General features: G+C 37.6%; 3 protein-coding genes across 3 annotated transcripts; 2 read left to right on the top strand and 1 right to left on the bottom strand.

Annotated features, from left to right (window-relative positions):
• The first annotated feature begins 2,083 nt into the window (after positions 1-2,083).
• Positions 2,084-4,329, top strand: LOC124638902 (carboxypeptidase B-like). Its single transcript, XM_047176047.1, has 8 exons — positions 2,084-2,243; positions 2,455-2,514; positions 2,713-2,846; positions 3,106-3,266; positions 3,398-3,523; positions 3,607-3,715; positions 3,835-3,981; positions 4,090-4,329. Exons 1-8 carry the CDS (start codon positions 2,084-2,086, stop codon positions 4,327-4,329), a joined length of 1,137 nt encoding a protein of 378 aa, XP_047032003.1.
• A 188-nt stretch (positions 4,330-4,517) lies between these two features.
• Positions 4,518-6,993, bottom strand: LOC124638903 (carboxypeptidase B-like). The gene is made up of 8 exons (XM_047176048.1): positions 6,903-6,993; positions 6,434-6,628; positions 5,973-6,106; positions 5,506-5,666; positions 5,280-5,405; positions 5,093-5,198; positions 4,875-5,021; positions 4,518-4,799 (listed from the first exon to the last, which is right to left on the bottom strand). Exons 2-8 carry the CDS (start codon positions 6,594-6,596, stop codon positions 4,518-4,520), a joined length of 1,119 nt encoding a protein of 372 aa, XP_047032004.1. The 5' UTR covers positions 6,597-6,628; positions 6,903-6,993.
• A 7,804-nt stretch (positions 6,994-14,797) lies between these two features.
• Positions 14,798-18,210, top strand: LOC124638901 (carboxypeptidase B-like). The gene is made up of 7 exons (XM_047176046.1): positions 14,798-15,085; positions 15,730-15,863; positions 16,153-16,313; positions 16,634-16,756; positions 16,973-17,078; positions 17,465-17,611; positions 17,938-18,210. The coding sequence occupies exons 1-7, from the start codon at positions 14,884-14,886 to the stop codon at positions 18,208-18,210; spliced, it is 1,146 nt and encodes a 381-aa protein (XP_047032002.1). The 5' UTR covers positions 14,798-14,883.
• The last annotated feature ends 787 nt before the right edge of the window (positions 18,211-18,997 follow it).

Below are 18,997 nucleotides of genomic sequence, written 5' to 3'. Positions count from 1 at the left end.
TTACACAAATTTGAACCCGCACTATTGTGAAAAGGCAATCTATCACGTTCGTCGAAAAAGTTATTTGTATTTTAAATAGAAACTGCCATCCCAATTAAGTTATCTGGCTAGACCAACCAAGACTTATTTTTTTCATAAATTAGCACCAACACCACTTGTCAAATTAAGCGTAGAATTAGAGACGTGGAATGGACGTCGAGGTAAGGTCGTCCGAGTCGAGTGTCCGTTACAATCAATCTCATTTGTTGCAATTAGCAAGCTGTGTCTGCGACCGTGTCCGGCCGTGTCAAAGTTGAACAGTTGAAGTTTGTAGCGAATAGGTTCGAGCGATGGCGCTCCGATATAGTTTTGCAGTGTTCATTTGTAGAGTCTAATGTTTGGCGGGGTATTTTGATTTTTTTCAATGGAATATAATATGGTATCTGGGTCTCGTATTTTTGCTACCTTGATTATTAAGATAAAAAAAAAAACATGCATGTAAAGGCTGTAAAATATTGAGATACGAAGTAGGACCGTGCCTATATTCTTTGAAAAATTTACTGACTTCATAGCATTACGGGTTTTCTACTTATGCTTACAAGCTTTGCAATACTTATTAATACTTGAGCGGACCGTAGCCTTACTGATGGACCAGGTAAGTAAGTGCCTTTAACCTTAATAAAAACTAATTTTTTTACGGACACGGGACATAATCACACAAGATCAAAATCATAGTTTGTCTTAAGACCAAAATCATTATTGCCGTAATAATTTAGGTAAGTACTAACATACCATGTCGCTTGTTAATCTTAACGATATCGAAACAGCATAGTTTTCCCGATCCACGATAGTCGTGCGTCGCGTGACATTGTGCCCGTGTGATTGGCTGGCCACCACAACATGGCGGCGCGCGCCGAGTTTTCTGCCCGCGGTTTTCTAATCTGAGCACGAAATTCGTTCGCGTTTTCGACAGTTCCATTGAAATGTTTTGGCTGCATTTCGTAACTATTGTTTGTAATGGCTTTTTGTAATATTTATGGAGATGGAATTAGTTGTAAGATTGGCTTCTGTTTGATAAAACATCTCCTATATATTATAAATTCATATTAATTTGCATGTTGATCAATGTTGTTGCAACACGATTTTGAAACGTGAAAAGAGGTTTATGTTTTTATTCGTAAAATAAAAACAAAGTTTGTCTATAGTTTAATATCACCTGTCAAAAAAGATAACACATCAACAACATTGTTTAAAAGAAAATTTATTTTATATTTGTAACAAATTTTGTAAAGTTTTACTTATTTAAAATTATGGAAGAAAAAAACGGTAAATGAATACTAAAATTAAATGTACAAGTTTACATTGCTATAAATAAGTTAAAAAAAATATTTAAGTGTTATAGGAACGTATAGACAGTAAGTAGGCAGTAGTTACACCCTGAATTCTCATCACCAACAAATTGAAGTGATCATTTTTAGGAAAACCTCACCTCACCCACACATTATCTGGTACAGGACCTGTTTCGACCTATGATATTATAAGTTGGACGATTCAATTCGCATCTTTTCTAATCAGACTTCATCCACTGGATAGGTATATTTTGTCTACATGTGGTAAATATAATAATAGTGGCACCTATCCTATGACGCCTGTAAAACATCCTGGCCACAATTAAGTAACAAACGCCGATACATCGGACATCGATTGCCATACAGCGACCGCAATGACTGGCATTCGATTTGTACCACCCGCCGGGGAATATCAATGTAATTCACCAACGTATTGTTACCATTTTAAGCAAACAATGGCTGGGCTATGACAATTAGCTTTATAAAATTCTTGAATATTGAAACGAACTTGCCTTTGGAAGTAGGTATGCTATTTTCTGCTAAACCACAAGTCTGATCGGATGTGTTATGTAGGTATGCCGTATGATATTGCGCTTCAAAATAGCAGACATCTCCTAATTCATTTTTCAGTGATTCTTGCATTTTTGTCATCAAAATATTGTTTTATTCCACCTGCAATTATTGCTTTTATTTGTTAAATTGAATAAGTTGAATTAATTTTCTCTTAAGGTTAAACTAAACGAACATCGCCCAAAATGAGCGTGGCCTTGAAGAATGATGAGCCGCAACGAGTGAAACCTACACTGAGCCCTGATTTCTTCTACATCTATAATGATGAAGACGAGACATCGGATTGGGAAAATGCTGAGCTTACTGAATGCGCCGACAATAGCACTCAAACTAGGGGTGGCTGGAGTAAGATTTATACTAATCTTTCGTCACTTTAGTGGTTAATGCTGCATTTATGCTTGGTGGAACAATATAGGATCATAAGTTAATGTTATCGGTACATTCATACTTGCAAGGCCCTCGAGAATTATCAGATGTCTGCCAGGAGAATTCGGCATTAACCTTATTTTTAAATCACGGAACTCAAGTTTTTTCACTAACAAATATAATTTTGTAGGGCTACGCTCGCCACTACAAAAATGTGTAATGCCGAATCGGAAACCGAGAAGACGAAGAGGTAAGATTATACTTCACAAATGTCTTCTCAACTAGGTATGTTGAAATGAATGTTAGTTTCTTGTAGTGAGAGGTAAGCAATATTCTCAACAACTAAACACAAATCCAGATTCTATGTAGGATCCCACATGGACCGTTCCATAAAGGAGAATGTTCCGAAGGCAAATTGAGTATCAATAGTGTACTCTTACAATTTCAGTGAAACTAATGGATTGGAAGAAATACCACAGACTCGGCGTAATATATTCATTTATAGATGATTTAGAAAAAGATTACCCAGCAATTTGTACCGTGTCAGTTATTGGAAAATCCGTGGAAGGACGAGATATCAAGGTAACCGTCAATTATTACCACAAATATCATGTTTATAAAGCAGAAGGTACTTTATATATCCTCAATAATTTACCTAACTAGTTAGTTATTCTCAATTCATCAACCGATTAGTATCTCCAAAACCTCCTGTTGTTTTTTTATCATTCTTTTTTATCAGCCTTTTTATCGCCGCTGAGCACAGGCCGCCTCTTTCGCAGTAAAGGATTGAGCGTTAATCACCACGCTTAGCGCTTGCTCATTTCGGGTTGATGATTTTCAGATGTTAAAGATTTCAAATAGCAATGCAAGCAATTCTGGAGTATGGTTGGACGCCTGTATACATCCTCGGGAGTGGATCAGTACCGCAGTCGTCACCTACATTGCGGACATGCTTGTCAAAAACTTCTTCACTCTTTCTTCATCTATCACTAATAAGGATTGGTAATGCATTGTTTTTTATCATTATAAATTAGCCAAGAGGCCATTGTGAATGTTGAGGTGGAAAACAAATACTTCTGATGTTTCGAAGCATATCATGCTTTGCGTAAGTGACAAAAGACTATTATTTTCAGGCACATCATACCAGTTTTGAATCCGGATGGCTACGAATACACGCACACACACGAACGCATGTGGAGAAAAAATCGTGCGAGATATGGAGGTGAATGTGTGGGTGTAGATCTCAACAGAAATTTTAGGTTAGTATCTATAAGAATTTATCTTTCTACTTATTTAAGAACGAACACGAACTTGATACATGATATGAAAAATGTTTTATCAGTTATGCATGGGGACAGAGCAACGGCGAAGAAGGATCTTCTGATGAACCATCTCATGTGTTCTATAGAGGCCCAGCACCATTTTCGGAGCCAGAAACGATCGCAGTGAGAGTAAGATAACACTATTCACTTATATCTAATAGTTATGAACATCAAATTCTATTGCTGTAGGTGTCTCTTAAAGTGTCGTCCTTTTATCCAAGATGTCCATTTTAATATATTTTTTACAGGATACAATATTGGGATCAATAACTCCCTTCAAGGTGTTCCTGTCCTTTCATAGCTACTTCGAGCTGATCATCTTTCCATGGGGCAACAAAAAGGATCCATGTCCAGATTACCTACACCTGCTGGAGGGTGGCTCAATCATGGCAAGGGTAACTCCACGTAAGAGACTAGTAGACTAGTTGTACTGTAGTCGGGTAAACGTCATGATATAGCAAACAAAACCTTTGGATCAGTGATCAGCATTCTGCCCCTTCCAGGCAATACATGAAGCAACCGGCAAGACTTATAGAGTTGGAAGCACTAAAGATCTCACGTATTATGCCTGCGGGACCAGCATAGACTGGAGCTACTCAATAGCAAAAATACCATATTCCTATATGATCGAGTTGAGGAGTAAAAAACACAAATTCAGGCTACCAAAAGAAGAAATCCTTGAAAATTGCATAGAAATCTGGAGTGCTGTTAAGGATTTGATGGATTATGTGGATCAACATTAAAAAGAGCTAACTCCTAACCCGAAACAATGTGATGTCAATGACCCTGGGGCAGTTCTAGTCGTATATACGCTTTTGAAAACTGTAACCAGTAATGTAAGTCTGTGATTATTAAATCAATTCTTATTATATTACGTTTTTTTATTGATATGATACTTACACAAAAATTTACTACAAACATGACTAAAAATTTACTGACGCAGCTTTTTTGCATTAACAGAACAGTTCAAACATTTTCTCTTATCAACAAATTCCACGAGTGCTTTGACGCCGTTTAGGATTTCTTTACAACAGTCGAAGATTTCGTCTCTGGGCATGAGGAATCGCTCCTGTTTGCTTCTCAGTTCAATAAGATAGGAGAATGGTATGCGAGCTGTTCCATAACTCCAGTCAATACTTGTTCCAGAAGCATAGTACATTATATCTTTGAAGTTCCCTACTTTGTACATGCGCCCAGTCGTCTCGTAGATGGCCTGAAAAAATAGCAAAATAAATTACTTGGAATGAACAACAATTATCGTATTTTTAATCATCAGTTGAAATGTTACCTTTGCCATTGCAGTTCCACCTTCGAGTAAATTGACGTAATCAGGACAAGGTTCCGCTGTGTGACACCAAGGAAACGAGATAGCTTCACTGCAAGCGTGAAACGTTAGGAATATCTTAAACGGTGTCCCCGAGTACAGAATAATATCCTATAAGAGCATTATAATCTTTACTTAATACAATAGAATTTTATTAAATAATCACACAAAAACCTTCCAACCTTAACTGCCGTGGTTTCTGGTTCTGAGAACGGTTCTGGTCCACGAAAATTTAAGTGACTCGGATCAGCTGATGAGTGTTCCGGACCACCACGTCCCCAAAAATACCTGCAAGATGTAACCATAACTGTAATCATAAATAATAATTCTGGCATTCCATTATTAGCGTCTTCAAAAGTTTGCATTTACCCAAAGTTTCTATTGAGATCAACTCCTGTGATGGTATTTCCAAATCGCGATCTATTTTTTCGCCACATCCGATCCGATGTATGGGAATAAAGATATCCGTCTGGATTTACTACGGGCACAAAATACCTGAAAATTAAGTGTACATTTTTAAATACCATAAAATGTTTATAATAAGTTTCAAGAAACTGTACCTTTTCTAAGTGTACCATTATCAAGTATACTGTACCAGTCTTTATTAGTGTAACTAGCACCCATGGTGTCGAAGTTTCTGGCTAGATAATCAGCAATGTAGGTGACGACTGATGTGCTGATCCACTCTCGAGCATGAGTCGCGGCATCCAACCAGACTCCCGTGTTATTTGCGTCACTGTTCGAAATTTTTAACATCTGGAAGTTTTAATAATTGTTAGGACAATTTAGCAGATCTTTTTGTTTGAATGAAGTCAGACGTCTTGCTACTATTCAAGCAGTATGTACTCAAGCAAGAGAAGATGCCCGAGCGGGGGCCAGCACAAGTGTGGGGCTGCGGAAGAATCTGATTCCAGGATTCCCGGAGCCCCGCGCCCACGTGCAAGGAAGACACCGGGGGTTTTAACTTTTAACCGGCACGCCTCTCCGCCTCTCCCCAGGCGGAGGTAGTCCATGAGGATTTCATAAAAAAAGGTATGTACACAAAAGGTATGGTTCTCAAACCTTTATATCTCGTCCTTCCACAGACCTTCCGATGATGGACACCGTACAAGTCGACGGAAAACTAGCTTCTAATTCGTCTAGAAATTGGTATACGGTGTTAAGAGGATAAAAGTCTTTCCAATCTAGTTGGCGTTCTGGAAACGAAACATAATTCTTAACTGGGTATCAGAGCTCATTAGTAAATATCGTTATATATATTAATGTTTCACTGTCCCTTGATTAATGAAAAAGCTACACAAAGAAATTCCTTGAAGAGCCAAGAAAAGATCAGCTTAAAGCTGAGATATTTCCTAGACGATACGACTTTTTTTGGGATAACGAACCATCAGTATTAGGAAGCACTGAAACCATTGAAAGACGTATCAGTTTACTCGTTGTTTTCATTTATAATGAACTTAAAAAATCCTCTAAAATATTATTAAAGGTTAGCTGTAATAAAACAGGAAATTATGGTTAACTACTCGAAGGCGATCGTAGACGGTTGGCCAATATGGGGCTTCGGACACGGCGCGGGCCTCCACTGTAGGCGTTGGCATCGTTGACCAGCACATCGAAGCCGATGTCTCTGCCCTGGAACAGCTTCGCCATCTGCATGGCGCGGGTGCCCTCCACCAGCACTTCCATAACACTTCGAGTCTCTTTGTTGATGATGATAGCTAGGGAGAAGGAAATCAGACGTGAAAATATCTAAGTAGCTGGAATTAGTTGCAATGGGGATATGTCTCTGGATTGGACACTGACAAAAGTATAAGACCTGTTAACTAAGCATTTATGTATTTTGTAATTCCAAATTTATCACATCCAGTTTTATATATTTGCCTAAAGTATGGCTCATCAATGAAGATGTATGCAAACGGTCTCATAAAAGTCGACTGTACGATTTTTCCCCTAGAATCATCAGAGCGCAAAAAAATTCCTACGGCCACTTACCGCCTTTGCAGTCCAATGTTTTTAGGAATAGCTTTTGGCCCTCTTTCGCGCAGTGTACATCCCATATTTGATACCTAGCGTCCTTGCGTGCCACTTTGAATAATGTTGTTCACGGTTAAACCTTGAATTTTTATCTTAATGATTTTTGATATAAAATGAAAATTTTAACTAACACTTGACATTTTAGAACCGATTGACATAATGTTGACATGTTTAGAGAACTCCTTTTTTCTCGTTATCAATCGAATTCCTGAATCGATTAGAAATTAAGATTGTATTTTTCGGGTCTCTCTTTAAACTTTCTATCAACTCTTTTTCACCTTATAGATTACCACGATAGTCACAAACCACCTTCTACAATGTTATTGTAGCTAAGAATTGTGGCTGAGTGCGATCGCTAGCTATGCCGGGCGGGCTGGCTCGATAATTACATGTAATCAGATATTTTCTGTAAGCGCTCCGCTCGCCCTCGTCTCGCCTATGCACTCCCCACTAATGAAACAGCCTCCCCTACCAATTGTTCCTGACGTGTGAATTCTCACTTTATATTCGTTTTAGAATTTTCAAATCTAGTTAGACTAGAAACTGTACCTGATGTAGTTAGGAAAAGGCTCAGCAGATCGTGAAAAAAAAAATCTTTCTTCCTTTCTTGATGATCATGATTTACTTTTCAAACGTTACCTTATTTAATATAACTTTGCGCAATACTCGTCTTCGCCAATCTTGCATCCCAAATTCATATCAGGGATAGCAAGCTACAGAAAATTACATTAAGTTTTTTGAATAATGGCGGATCATAGAGTATTATGACCGACCATTAGTGAGTTGATAAATAAACATACATGCTTAATATTACTATAACAGTCCCATATTAACACCGATAAATAACAAAATTAGAAACATTAGTAGCTGCTACCTGTTCATAGCAAGTTGTATCAGCAAACTGGGTTACTTGTGTGCAGCCGGCCAGTCAATCCATTTTGTTCAGTGCCATAAGAGTACCTTTGGAAGCTGTTGCCCCAGAGAGTATTAGTAATCAGTATTAGCAAGCCTGCAAAACCAATGATGCCAAAACATTAATTTCTATCTCGTTTAAAATATCTGTTACATATCCAGAATTAATTTTAGTACTTCGTAAAGGTACCTAGACTAAGGTAAATAATTCCTTGGATGTTATACACTGAGACACTACGTTTTGCATCCAAAAGTTTTTGATGAAACTTCACAGTGCGATATGGTAAGATACGACGCTTTCTGATTGCTATAATACTAAAGGTAACTTGTAGAATTTTGAGGTCACCTTAAAAATACTTATTAAACGACCATGACACACCAATTAAGCGACAAAATCTTAGAAAAGTGAAATATCAACAATAAGTAGGGAACAAGATCAGTTGGTAGGCCGCTAACCAGACGGCGGACCCCAAACTGTGACCCGCCCAACTGTCACCTCGGCTCGGTCTTACGCGCGTTTATCTTTTTAATTGTACACCCCCTTTCACCCCCAGAGACCCCCTCGCAGACAGCCTCACACCAGTCCTTGTTACTACCTCGTTAGATTTAGCGAATCACTCATACGTCTTCTTATTTAGTACTTAGGAGGGATTAGCTTTGCTTCTTCTTAGGAGCTTTCTTTTGTATTTTTGCTCTTTTTTTCTGTGGTTTATGGAAGTTTTACCAAGTGAACATCAAAAATGTAACGGGTTTTTAAGATGCAAGTTATAATTACAGCCAGGTAGGTATCTTACACTCTTTAAGACAACATAGTTGTAAATTGTAATCTGCTCGTTGTAAATTGTTGCAACATGTTTAATTAAATTAATTGGAATGGCTAAACTTACTTTTCGTTCCTAAATAGATTAGTCATAAAATTGCAACTTTTGTTTGTTTTGTTAGATACACCAGACAGATTTGTAACTTATAAATATTTCTCTAAAAAGTAGCATTTTTCGAGTCAATCGTAAGACTGGCGTTGAAACAACATCACTATTGCGGCTAATTGCGTCACTATGTCTTGGACATAAGGTGCACTTTGCTGTGATTTAAGCGAAATAAACAAGGATTAACAATTAGTCGCAAAATGTACGCACCAACGCTTAGTGGGTGTTCAGGGGTGGTAAATCGGTGGACCCTGCCACGATGCAGGTGAGAACCGAAGAAATATAACAAGTTTAACAGTACGTAATCAAAACAGATTTATTGCTGAAAATAGCATTCTGGCTATACATATACATTTTTGTTAACCTTAGTACGTAATTTTCCGATACCCTAAAAATACTATACTTTTTGCCATTTTTTTTTTGTCAACAACATTCATTATTTTACTCATTAGATAACCTGGAGGTGTATTGGTGTAAACAACAAGTTTATATTAGACCGACCTGTACTTTTGTATGTAATCTACATGTTGTCTCTGCTTTGTTTTTCATTAGACGCTGCTTATGGGCCACCGTGGCGTCGCGTCGCTAAGCACTTAACTGCCAGCCCTGACTTAGTATTCAATGAGAAAAACGTTTTAACGATCTCTTTGAAATCAGATGAATCTTTTGTTTTTAGCCTATCTGTATTGTGAGGAGAATAAGTTATGCCTTTAGACTGCAAAGAAAAATTATATACCTAAAAAAAATTGCTGCTAGAATCCTGCATGTATGTATTGGTGATCAAAAGTATTAACACGGCTTAATATTAAGTTGTATGCATTTATGTAAACTAGCGCATGTGAGACTTCATCAATGATTAAATTACAAAAGAAGCCGAATGTAATCTAAACTGTTTTATTCAATGTTCATAGAATTCCGGCAACCCAAAAAAAAAAACAAAAATACTTCCACGAAATATTCATGACAACGTCAAACGAGACATATCTGGCGACAATAATATCATGATTCATTCATAGAATCCGTAAAAAAAAACATATCCATTTCAAATTAACATTATGCCATTTAGTATAATGGACCTCTCAGCAGACATGCTTCATACGCCGACTAAACCCAAGCCTTCTCCAACGCCAGTTCCCGACACGTGCATGTTCGACAAGCTTTTGTGTTTCTTTTGTTGTTAGTCGCCATGCGGAAATCAACAAGAAAACCTAACATCTCACCTGCAAGCGATTACCACCGAAAATGCTTCGTTTCACGCATACCGCGGGCGGTGAGGGTGGCCAAGCCTCAAGGCCCCCAGAACATGCGATACGAACAGTACATCGAGATCAGCGATGACAATGAACTAGAGGCGTATACCCGGAAGAAACTCTGCATACCAGAAAACACAGTGAAAACCAAAACTGATAAGAAAAATAAAACTGAGATTAATGCGGACCTCTCCGAAGAAGAAGCAATCGTAGAACCCCTCATAGAAAGTTACTTCGACAATAACTATGTCGACAGTACCCTCCTTAATTTTGATGTTAAATCAGCAACTAACTCATCGGTCGCTCCTATTAAGAAACTTAACTTTCAACTGCCAGACGGTTAGTACGATTTGATTGGACAGTTATACACTAAATTAAAGATAGAAGATACGATACATATAAGTATAAATTGTTCAAAACATAGCAAATGATCTCTTTGGTTTTTCACTTTATATTGTATACTTATTCATTTTCTATTGTAAATGCAATGTTTTTAGAAGATGAAAAATTTGCTAAAGAGGAACACATGGACTGGCAAGACTACCATGATCTTAAAGTCATACATCAGTTTTTGGATGACTTGGAGTCTGCCTACCCGTCTCTGTGCACCACCACCACTATTGGCACATCAGCTCAAGGTCGTAACCTAAAAGTAAGTGACGAACAATAGGCTATTCATCGTGTTAATCTTTTTCTTGGTATGAAAACAAAAAAATCCCTTAAACAAATCGGCCCTTTCCTTATACCAGATCCTGAAGATCTCAAACAGCAACGTAGGTAATGCAGCAGTGTGGTTGGACGCGGGAATACATGCGCGGGAGTGGATCGCGCCTGCAGTCAACACGTACATAGCAGATCACATCACCAGGAACTTTGAGGACCTTCCTGAAAGTATCACCAATAAGGATTGGTAACTATTCTGGTTAATATTACACCTTTGCTGAATCTTTTCAAATTTGAAATAGGATTTCTTTCATGTCCATTAAGAGTTGGACCACATCTGTCAGCACAGAATCGCCTTTTCCGTCGCAGTATGCGGCAGCATACTGCAGCACGTGGTAGCACAGGCGGAACAAATGCGATTCCATGCTGCCAGATGTGGACCAATACTAATTATGCTTTCAAGACAAGACAGTTGATCTAAAAAGTTGAAGAGTTACTGCAAAACTTGATATTTTCTAAAAGTTCTCTCTTCTAACAAGTCCACCTTCACAATTATTTAGCTCTAAAATTTACTTGGTTTTACTAAATACAGGTATTTCTTACCCGTTGTGAATCCAGACGGATACCAGTACTCACACACTGTGGATCGCATGTGGCGTAAGAATCGAGCGTGGTATGGCGGACACTGCGTCGGAGTCGATCTCAACAGGAACTTCAGGTAATATAATTATTTTTTCTTAACAATCTTCATAATATAATACTGTAGGTCTTACAGTACTTAACGTCTTAACAGTTTGAAAATTATCAATGTGAGTGTTTTTGAAACTTAAATACCTTTATATCGACCCACTGCTGGGCGCAGAGAGATTGAGCGTTCTATGAAACTACCAAAATTTATTTACATATATCCCTTTTTCTAGCGTTGGCTGGGGTGGCAAAGGGTCTTCAGATCGTCCCACCAACGCATTCTACAGAGGTCCCGCGCCGTTTTCGGAGCCGGAAACAAAATCCATAAGGGTATGTATGGTATAATATGTGTATTTAATTGCAAGGCTTCATCTCTTTAAATTCTTTACAGGCGAATGAACTTATTTCGTACAAATGCTTTTGGGGCATGTTTTTCCATTTATGTGACGCTGAACGTTATCTAAATCTATGACCAGACCAAGAGCATTCATTTGTTCAGTAAATATAACACAATTAATCGTCTTTGAGACAATCTAATCGACCACTACACAAAGGATCGGTCAAATGCCTCTACATAATACATTTAGATGGTTCAAATGATCATTGCAGTTGTACCCGCGATCATTTAGCTGTAATATGCCGTTGATGCCGAATTCGTGTCATCGCCATTGCAGGCAGAGATTAAACTGCAAACAGGGTTTAGCCATAAACCAATTACGAAACGATTTTATATCATTCTATTACATTAAATGAATACACTTTTTGAGCTTTAAAGCTTTCACTGCAACACTATTTATGAATTTGTTTGCAGTAACTTACAGAAACGGGAACTCAAAGTTGCAATTTCACTATAGAAAAACTCATGTTACTGTCGCATTTCAGGACATGTTTTTAAAGTCAGGAATAAGGTTTAAAGTGTACATCACACTGCATAGCTATGGGCAAATAATAATATTTCCATACGCCTGCAGCTCCGAACTAGCCCCGGACTATGTGCGGCTCCTTGAAGGAGCTACTGTCATGTCTAAGGTAAGAACTTTACTGCTATGTGTAGCTTTTTATTTTACAATAATCAATGTGATGAAATATTTCATGTATCAGGAGGCTGGCTGTGTCCTTTTATCTGGTATCTTATCTATCGTTTAAAGTCAAAACTTTTTGTACCCCATTCAAATCACCATGCACATAGAGTTAAAGTTCGTTATCGTATTTTTTTTTTATACCTGATAACAGAACAATTTTTTTCTGCCAGGCTATCTATGACAACAGCGGTCGCATATATAAAGTGGGCATTTCAAGGGACGTCATGTACGGAGCTTCGGGCACCAGCAACGACTTTGCACATGGAGGCGCCGGTATCCCTTACTGTTACCTCATCGAACTAAGGAGCAAACAACACAAATTCAGGCTGCCCAAAGAGGAAATAGAAGAAACCGGCAACGAAATATTAAGTTGTGTTAAAGCGTTGATGGAATTTGTAGATTCTAATACATACAAATATGCAGAGGATGACGAGAAAATCGACGTAACAGACTATGATGACGAAAGTGTAATTTTGAAAAGGAGCGACTCTACCGTGCGCACTGGCAGTTCTCACATCAGGAGACGAGAATCTTACGACAAAAGACACTATTCTTACGCTAATGCGAGCAATTCTTCCATGACAATTAAAGATTCATTCGTCAGATGGACAAAGTTGAATGTAAAAGGTTCGAAAAATAGTTCGAAAACTGACACCAGAAAATCTGATTATTTCGCAAGCACAACAAACAGTTCTAACACAAAAACCAACGAAACCTCATCACAAAGTACAGAAACTACACACGATAACTTTGAACTGCCATCAGAACCTGAAGATTTCAAGGATAAAAGCGATAAGAGTGACAACGGTGACAAAAGTGACAACGGTGACAAAAGTGAAAACGGTGACAAAAGTGAAAACGGTGACAAAAGTGAAAACGGTGACAAAAGTGAAAACGGTGACAAAAGTGAAAACGGTGACAAAAGTGAAAACGGTGATAAAAGTGACAACGGTCATAAAAGCGACAACGGTGATAAAAGTGACAACTGTGACAAAAGCGACAAAAATGACGATAGTGATAAAAGTTATGAAGGTGATAGAAGTGATTCCTTTCTAGATTTGAACGACTCGTTTATGAAAACCACTGAATGTTATAAGGACTTGGTGACTGGTGACTCATTTCTAGATAATCCCAATAGTTGTTTAAAAGAGACCGATTCTTACATGGACAAAGCTAATGAATACATGAAGAAAGCTGATTCTTATATAGCTAAAACTGATGCATACATGAGAGAAACGGACTCGTACATAAAGAGGGCGAATTACTACGACAAGTTTTACGAACACAGTAAAGACTTTCACGAGACGAGAAACAAACTGTTAAAGAGTACCACTGATAGTGTAGCGAAGACCGATGTACAAAGGTAATCAATATTTTTATCTTATTATATTCCAATATTCGTACTAATTATCCTTATCATAGGTAATTTCATTATAAGCTTCTAAGACACTAGCCGCTTGAAATGGTACAACTGTAACTCTAATTTTGACACCATTTTCTTTAATAGGTGACTTGGCCCACATTTGAAAATTACCATGTGTATGGAGTATTATGTTTGAGGTTTCATGTACTTTATACATTAATTTTATAAAGTATGTCCGTCGAAATGTTAAATATATAGGTATTTGTTTTAGCTATTTATCCCGGGTAACTGGGTTGAGGTCAGATAGGCAGTCGCTCCTTGTAAAACACTGGTATTCAGTCGCATCCGGTTAGACTGGTTTTTGAAGTTCAATTCGTAGCGCGTGTGTAATGCAAGCCGATCACGTACGCAGAAAAATAAAGAGTCTGAAAACGCACTTAAATGAACAATTTGTTCCTTTGGCAGTACAATGCGTATTGAGTATTTAAACCTTCTTTTAAACCAAAACTATCTGTCAATATAAAAACTATAAACTCTACTAGTAAAAAAACTGTAAATGACAATGTCACTCCAGTCTTGGCTCATTATCATTGCATATCAAAATTTTCAGTAATCTACAAAAACAACAATTCAAAATTTTTTAGCTTCTTCATTGTAATATCTACAAAACGGTTTTTGAGACAACAGTGAAAGTAAACCAGTCAAAGTGGCACCAACGGTTCCTAAAACACAAGTATGGGAAGTAAGATTTCTTAGGGAGGGTCAGAGGCACTTCGTGAAAACTTTGGATACTATCGGAGGTTCGTACGCCAGCACACCGGCCGATCCCTAAGAATATCATGAATGTAGTATAAAAACATTTGTAATGACATCCGAAAGTAAAGCTAGCCAACGAGACCAACAAATCGTATCGATTGAAGACATCTTCGCTGGGATAGTATCTTTCATTCTACACTTTGTGGACGCGGCGCCAGGCCGTCAGTAACTTTTTTTTATTTTTTAGTTTTTTTTAAGGACTCCTTCAGTGTATTTTAGTACTTTTTGGCTCAATATGAAATGTTTACAGCGATAAACATATGGAAAGAGGAACGTAGTACAATGGATATTATGGTTGACGGCCCCCGAGCCGCTCAAGTGGCCGGGATACTACACGAGAGAGATATCCCATTTTCAATAGCCGTACCAGATGTAGCTTCACTGGTTGAAAGGGAACAGGGTAACAGTATCACAAGAACTATCAGAAAAAACTCTGGACCGAGTAAGAAATAATTCGTATAATCCGTATTATTTTACACAAAAAATAAGACAATTGAAAACCATCCTTGGATAGCCTTATCAATCAGTGGCTGAAAATTGAAAGTAAAAAAAAATACAAATCTGCATTTTTGCGGAGTCATTCAAGTCAAAATTGATTTGTTAAAAGTCACTCAAATGTGTATTTAGGAAAATGAACCGTATTATTTTACATACTTACTTATCTTTTACATGCCTATATCATAATAATGTTCATATAAACCTATTTCGAAAACAATACAAATTCGTAGCTCACTCTATCATAGACCATCTATTAAGTAATTGAGTTATCTGCAACAATGTTACATTCATTAGCGATATTAACAAATTAAAATGTAATGCACCCGATAATATCATAGTCTGACCAACGCGCGACCACAAATAAAACTATTTGCTATAATAGATCGATTAGCGCAATTAAATCACGTGATAAGTTAATCAATTAATGATTCGTATAATCTGTGTGCCTTTAAAAACTAAACATATAGACGGAAATTATCATTATTTTACAGTATTTACTAGAAGTAGTTTGTCAAAGCTGCTCAAATAATTTAGTGTCAGTTAAAAACTAGAATTTAAGGACATTGACCATGTGCAGTAATGTTACAGATAAGACAATGGACTGGATGAACTATCACCGACTTGAAACTATCTACGCGTTCATGGACAACTTGGCAGCACAATATCCGTATTTGTGTACAATCAGTGTGATTGGGAAGTCTGTGGAAGGCAGAGATTTAAAGGTATCTAACCTTATAGAAACATAATTGTAGTATAGATGTTTTGTCTCGTAAAAGTGGGCGAGCCATGCTTGTGTGTAGGTACATGTACATTTTCTTTGTAAGCATAAGCTCAGGAGTGTTCACTGGCGTCCGAGTCACCAAATCACGGAAAGACAAAGTGCATGTACATTATAAACACACAAGCAAGAATGACCCGCGTTATTTCGTGAGATAGATGTATCTGTATCACAAACTAAAGAGCTCCAAGATGTACTAAGCATAGGTACTCATAAACATTCTCATCTACCAGGTGCTGAAGATATCGAATGGCAAGTCAAACAACGCCGGCGTGTGGCTGGATGGAGCCATCCATCCTCGCGAGTGGATCAGCCCGGCTGTGGTCACGTTCATCGCTGACAAGATCGTCAGGACATTCAATGAAATGCCGGAAAGCGTCACCAATAAAGACTGGTAATTTATTTATTTGCTTGATTTACACAACTTTAAAAGTCAATTACATAATTCAGAGTAGTTCAGTAAGGAATTTTGTGGCTATTTCTTTATTTTAAAAATCAAATCTTGTCATTGGAATCGAGCATTCTGAATTATTTTTGTAGGGTGAAGACAGCATGACGTAGTTGTGAGGTAGGTATTTTCGTTTTGCCGAATAAGACAAAGTACCTACATAGTCTTTAATTTAGACAAATTCATGTAGTTTTGAAATAAATTTAGGAAAAAAAATTTGAACGTTTTTTCAAGCGTGTACTTTGAATGCAATTTTATTTCTTTAGGTATATTCTACCAGTGATGAATCCAGACGGCTATGAATATACTCACACACATGACAGGATGTGGAGGAAGAACCGCGCGCGATATGGAGAATGCATTGGTGTCGATCTCAATAGGAATTTCAGGTATGTACGTCGTATACATTTGAATACTCGGTACCTATAACATAGGATTAATTATTACTATTACAGTACATATTTAGGATTATTTTCATATAGTAACCGTACCTGTTAATTAATGATCTGTCTCGTCTTCATTCTTAGAACTAGCTTATTTAAAATATCTTCTATATCTTCTTATACCCAACTTATTTCTCTTAATAAAAATATATCAATTTGTAGCTACGGTTTTGGCGAGAAAGGAGAAGAAGGTTCATCGGATGATCCTGGTAACGTGTTCTACAGAGGGCCAAGTGCCTTCTCGGAACCCGAAACTGCCGCGGTCAGGGTAAGTTACAAAGCTATTCTAGCCTGATATTTACTGAGCTTATGGCTTGCAATTACTGATTTAAAATTAATCAATCATTTAATTTATTGTTGGCTAGCGACCCGAGCAAAAAAAAACTTGAGGAAACCTGGACTACATAGTCTGAAATCACCAACCCGCATTGAGATAATACATAAATCTTCCTCTTTAATCACTCTATCTATTGAAAAAACCGCATCAAAATCCGCTGCTTAGTTTTAAAGATTTAAGCATACATAGGGATCCGTCCCTATGACGGAAAAAGCGATTTTGTTTCGTACTATGTAGTAGTTTCAAACATCTATGACTATTACAGGATCTAAATTATTTAAAATACGTAAGCATTCCAATTTGTTCTTGTTCCTCAGCGCGCGATACTGGATGCGCCGTGCAGCTTCAAGGTGTTCCTGTCTTTCCACAGCTACGGCGAAGTCATCATCTTCCCCTGGGGTTACACCAGTGATCCTTGCCCCGACTATGTTGAGCTCCTGGAGGGAGGAACTGCTATGGCTAAAGTGAGTTTGCAGACTCATACAGACTCCATTTATTGTTAACTTCCATGACTGTTGTTTTAATGTTTCTATGATACAACTAGCTTTGCTCACGGTTTCACCCGCGTCCCGAGATAACTGATTCCCGTAGCCGGATGGTGACAAAAACTCCTATGTTTTCTCCCGGGCCTGAGCTACCTCCCCACAAATTTTCAGCTTAAACAGTGATATAGATACTAGCGAAGACTATTCATTAAACAATGATTGCTCTTTATTACAACGAACTTATTCAAATAATTAGACTATTGGTAAAGAAGTTATGTCCTCATGAAATATGCTTCTTCCACCAGGCTATCCACAGCACGAACGGCCACACATACAAGGTCGGCAGCACCAAAGACCTGATGTATTACGCAGCCGGCACCAGCATCGACTGGAGTTACGCCGTCAACAACATACCATACTCCTACATGGTGGAACTCCGATCCAAAACCCACAGGTTCCTTCTCCCCAAAGAAGAAATCGTTTCCACTGCCACAGAAGTCCTAAATGGAGTGTTGAGGCTTATGGACTTTGTGGACAGGCGATGTGCAGGAACCCAGTCATGCGCCTGTCCAAAATGATACATAACCAAATACTCGAGAAAGTTCCATGCCTTCATACAAGAAGTGACCTTACCCAACAATCAAAAATCAATGCGTTAAAGAATTGAAATGTGGTATCGTTAAAAGTGAATACCACTTGACTTTTATTAGGGAAAATTGACTTGTTTGATCTTAAAAATATGTAAAATTTCTATCTAAAAGTTATGATATGGACTAGGCCACTTCTTGCATTACAATTGTGATACAGCAGTGATTTTTCCCTTCAAGTTTTGCAACGTATTTTTAAGTTATTGTCTCAATTATATACACTAATTTATACCAACATTGATGCGTTTTATTTCATGAATCACTCCAACTGCTTTACGTACTCGATCAACACTCCTCCGTTGATAAATACAACGACAAAATTATGAATGAGACTAATGTTACTAAGTTTTTAGGACTAAATATAGAAAATACGCTAAAATGGAATATACATATAGACAAAGTATGCAATGAACTAAACCAATACTCTTATGCTCTGCATATTTTAAATAAAACGGCAAACCGAAAAACAGTATTAATGGCGTATCATGGTTTAGTAGCGTCGACGTTGAGGTACGGAATTATGTTTTGGGGAAACGCAACGGGTAAAGAAATGGTGTTCAAGTGTCAAAAAAGGTGCATTAGAGCTATCTGCAATCTAAAATCTACCGACAGTTGCTACATGCATTTTAAGAATTTAAAAATATTAACAATGCCCTCACTATTGCCGAAACAAGCATACAAGCATGTTTGTAAAAAATAATTTAAATAAATTTGACCA

The sequence above is a fragment of the Helicoverpa zea genome, chromosome 18 (genome assembly GCF_022581195.2).
Source record: "Helicoverpa zea isolate HzStark_Cry1AcR chromosome 18, ilHelZeax1.1, whole genome shotgun sequence".
Taxonomy (NCBI): Eukaryota; Metazoa; Arthropoda; class Insecta; order Lepidoptera; family Noctuidae; genus Helicoverpa; species Helicoverpa zea.
Note: the sequence above shows the minus strand (reverse complement) of the source record. Positions and strands in the feature narration are given on the sequence as shown.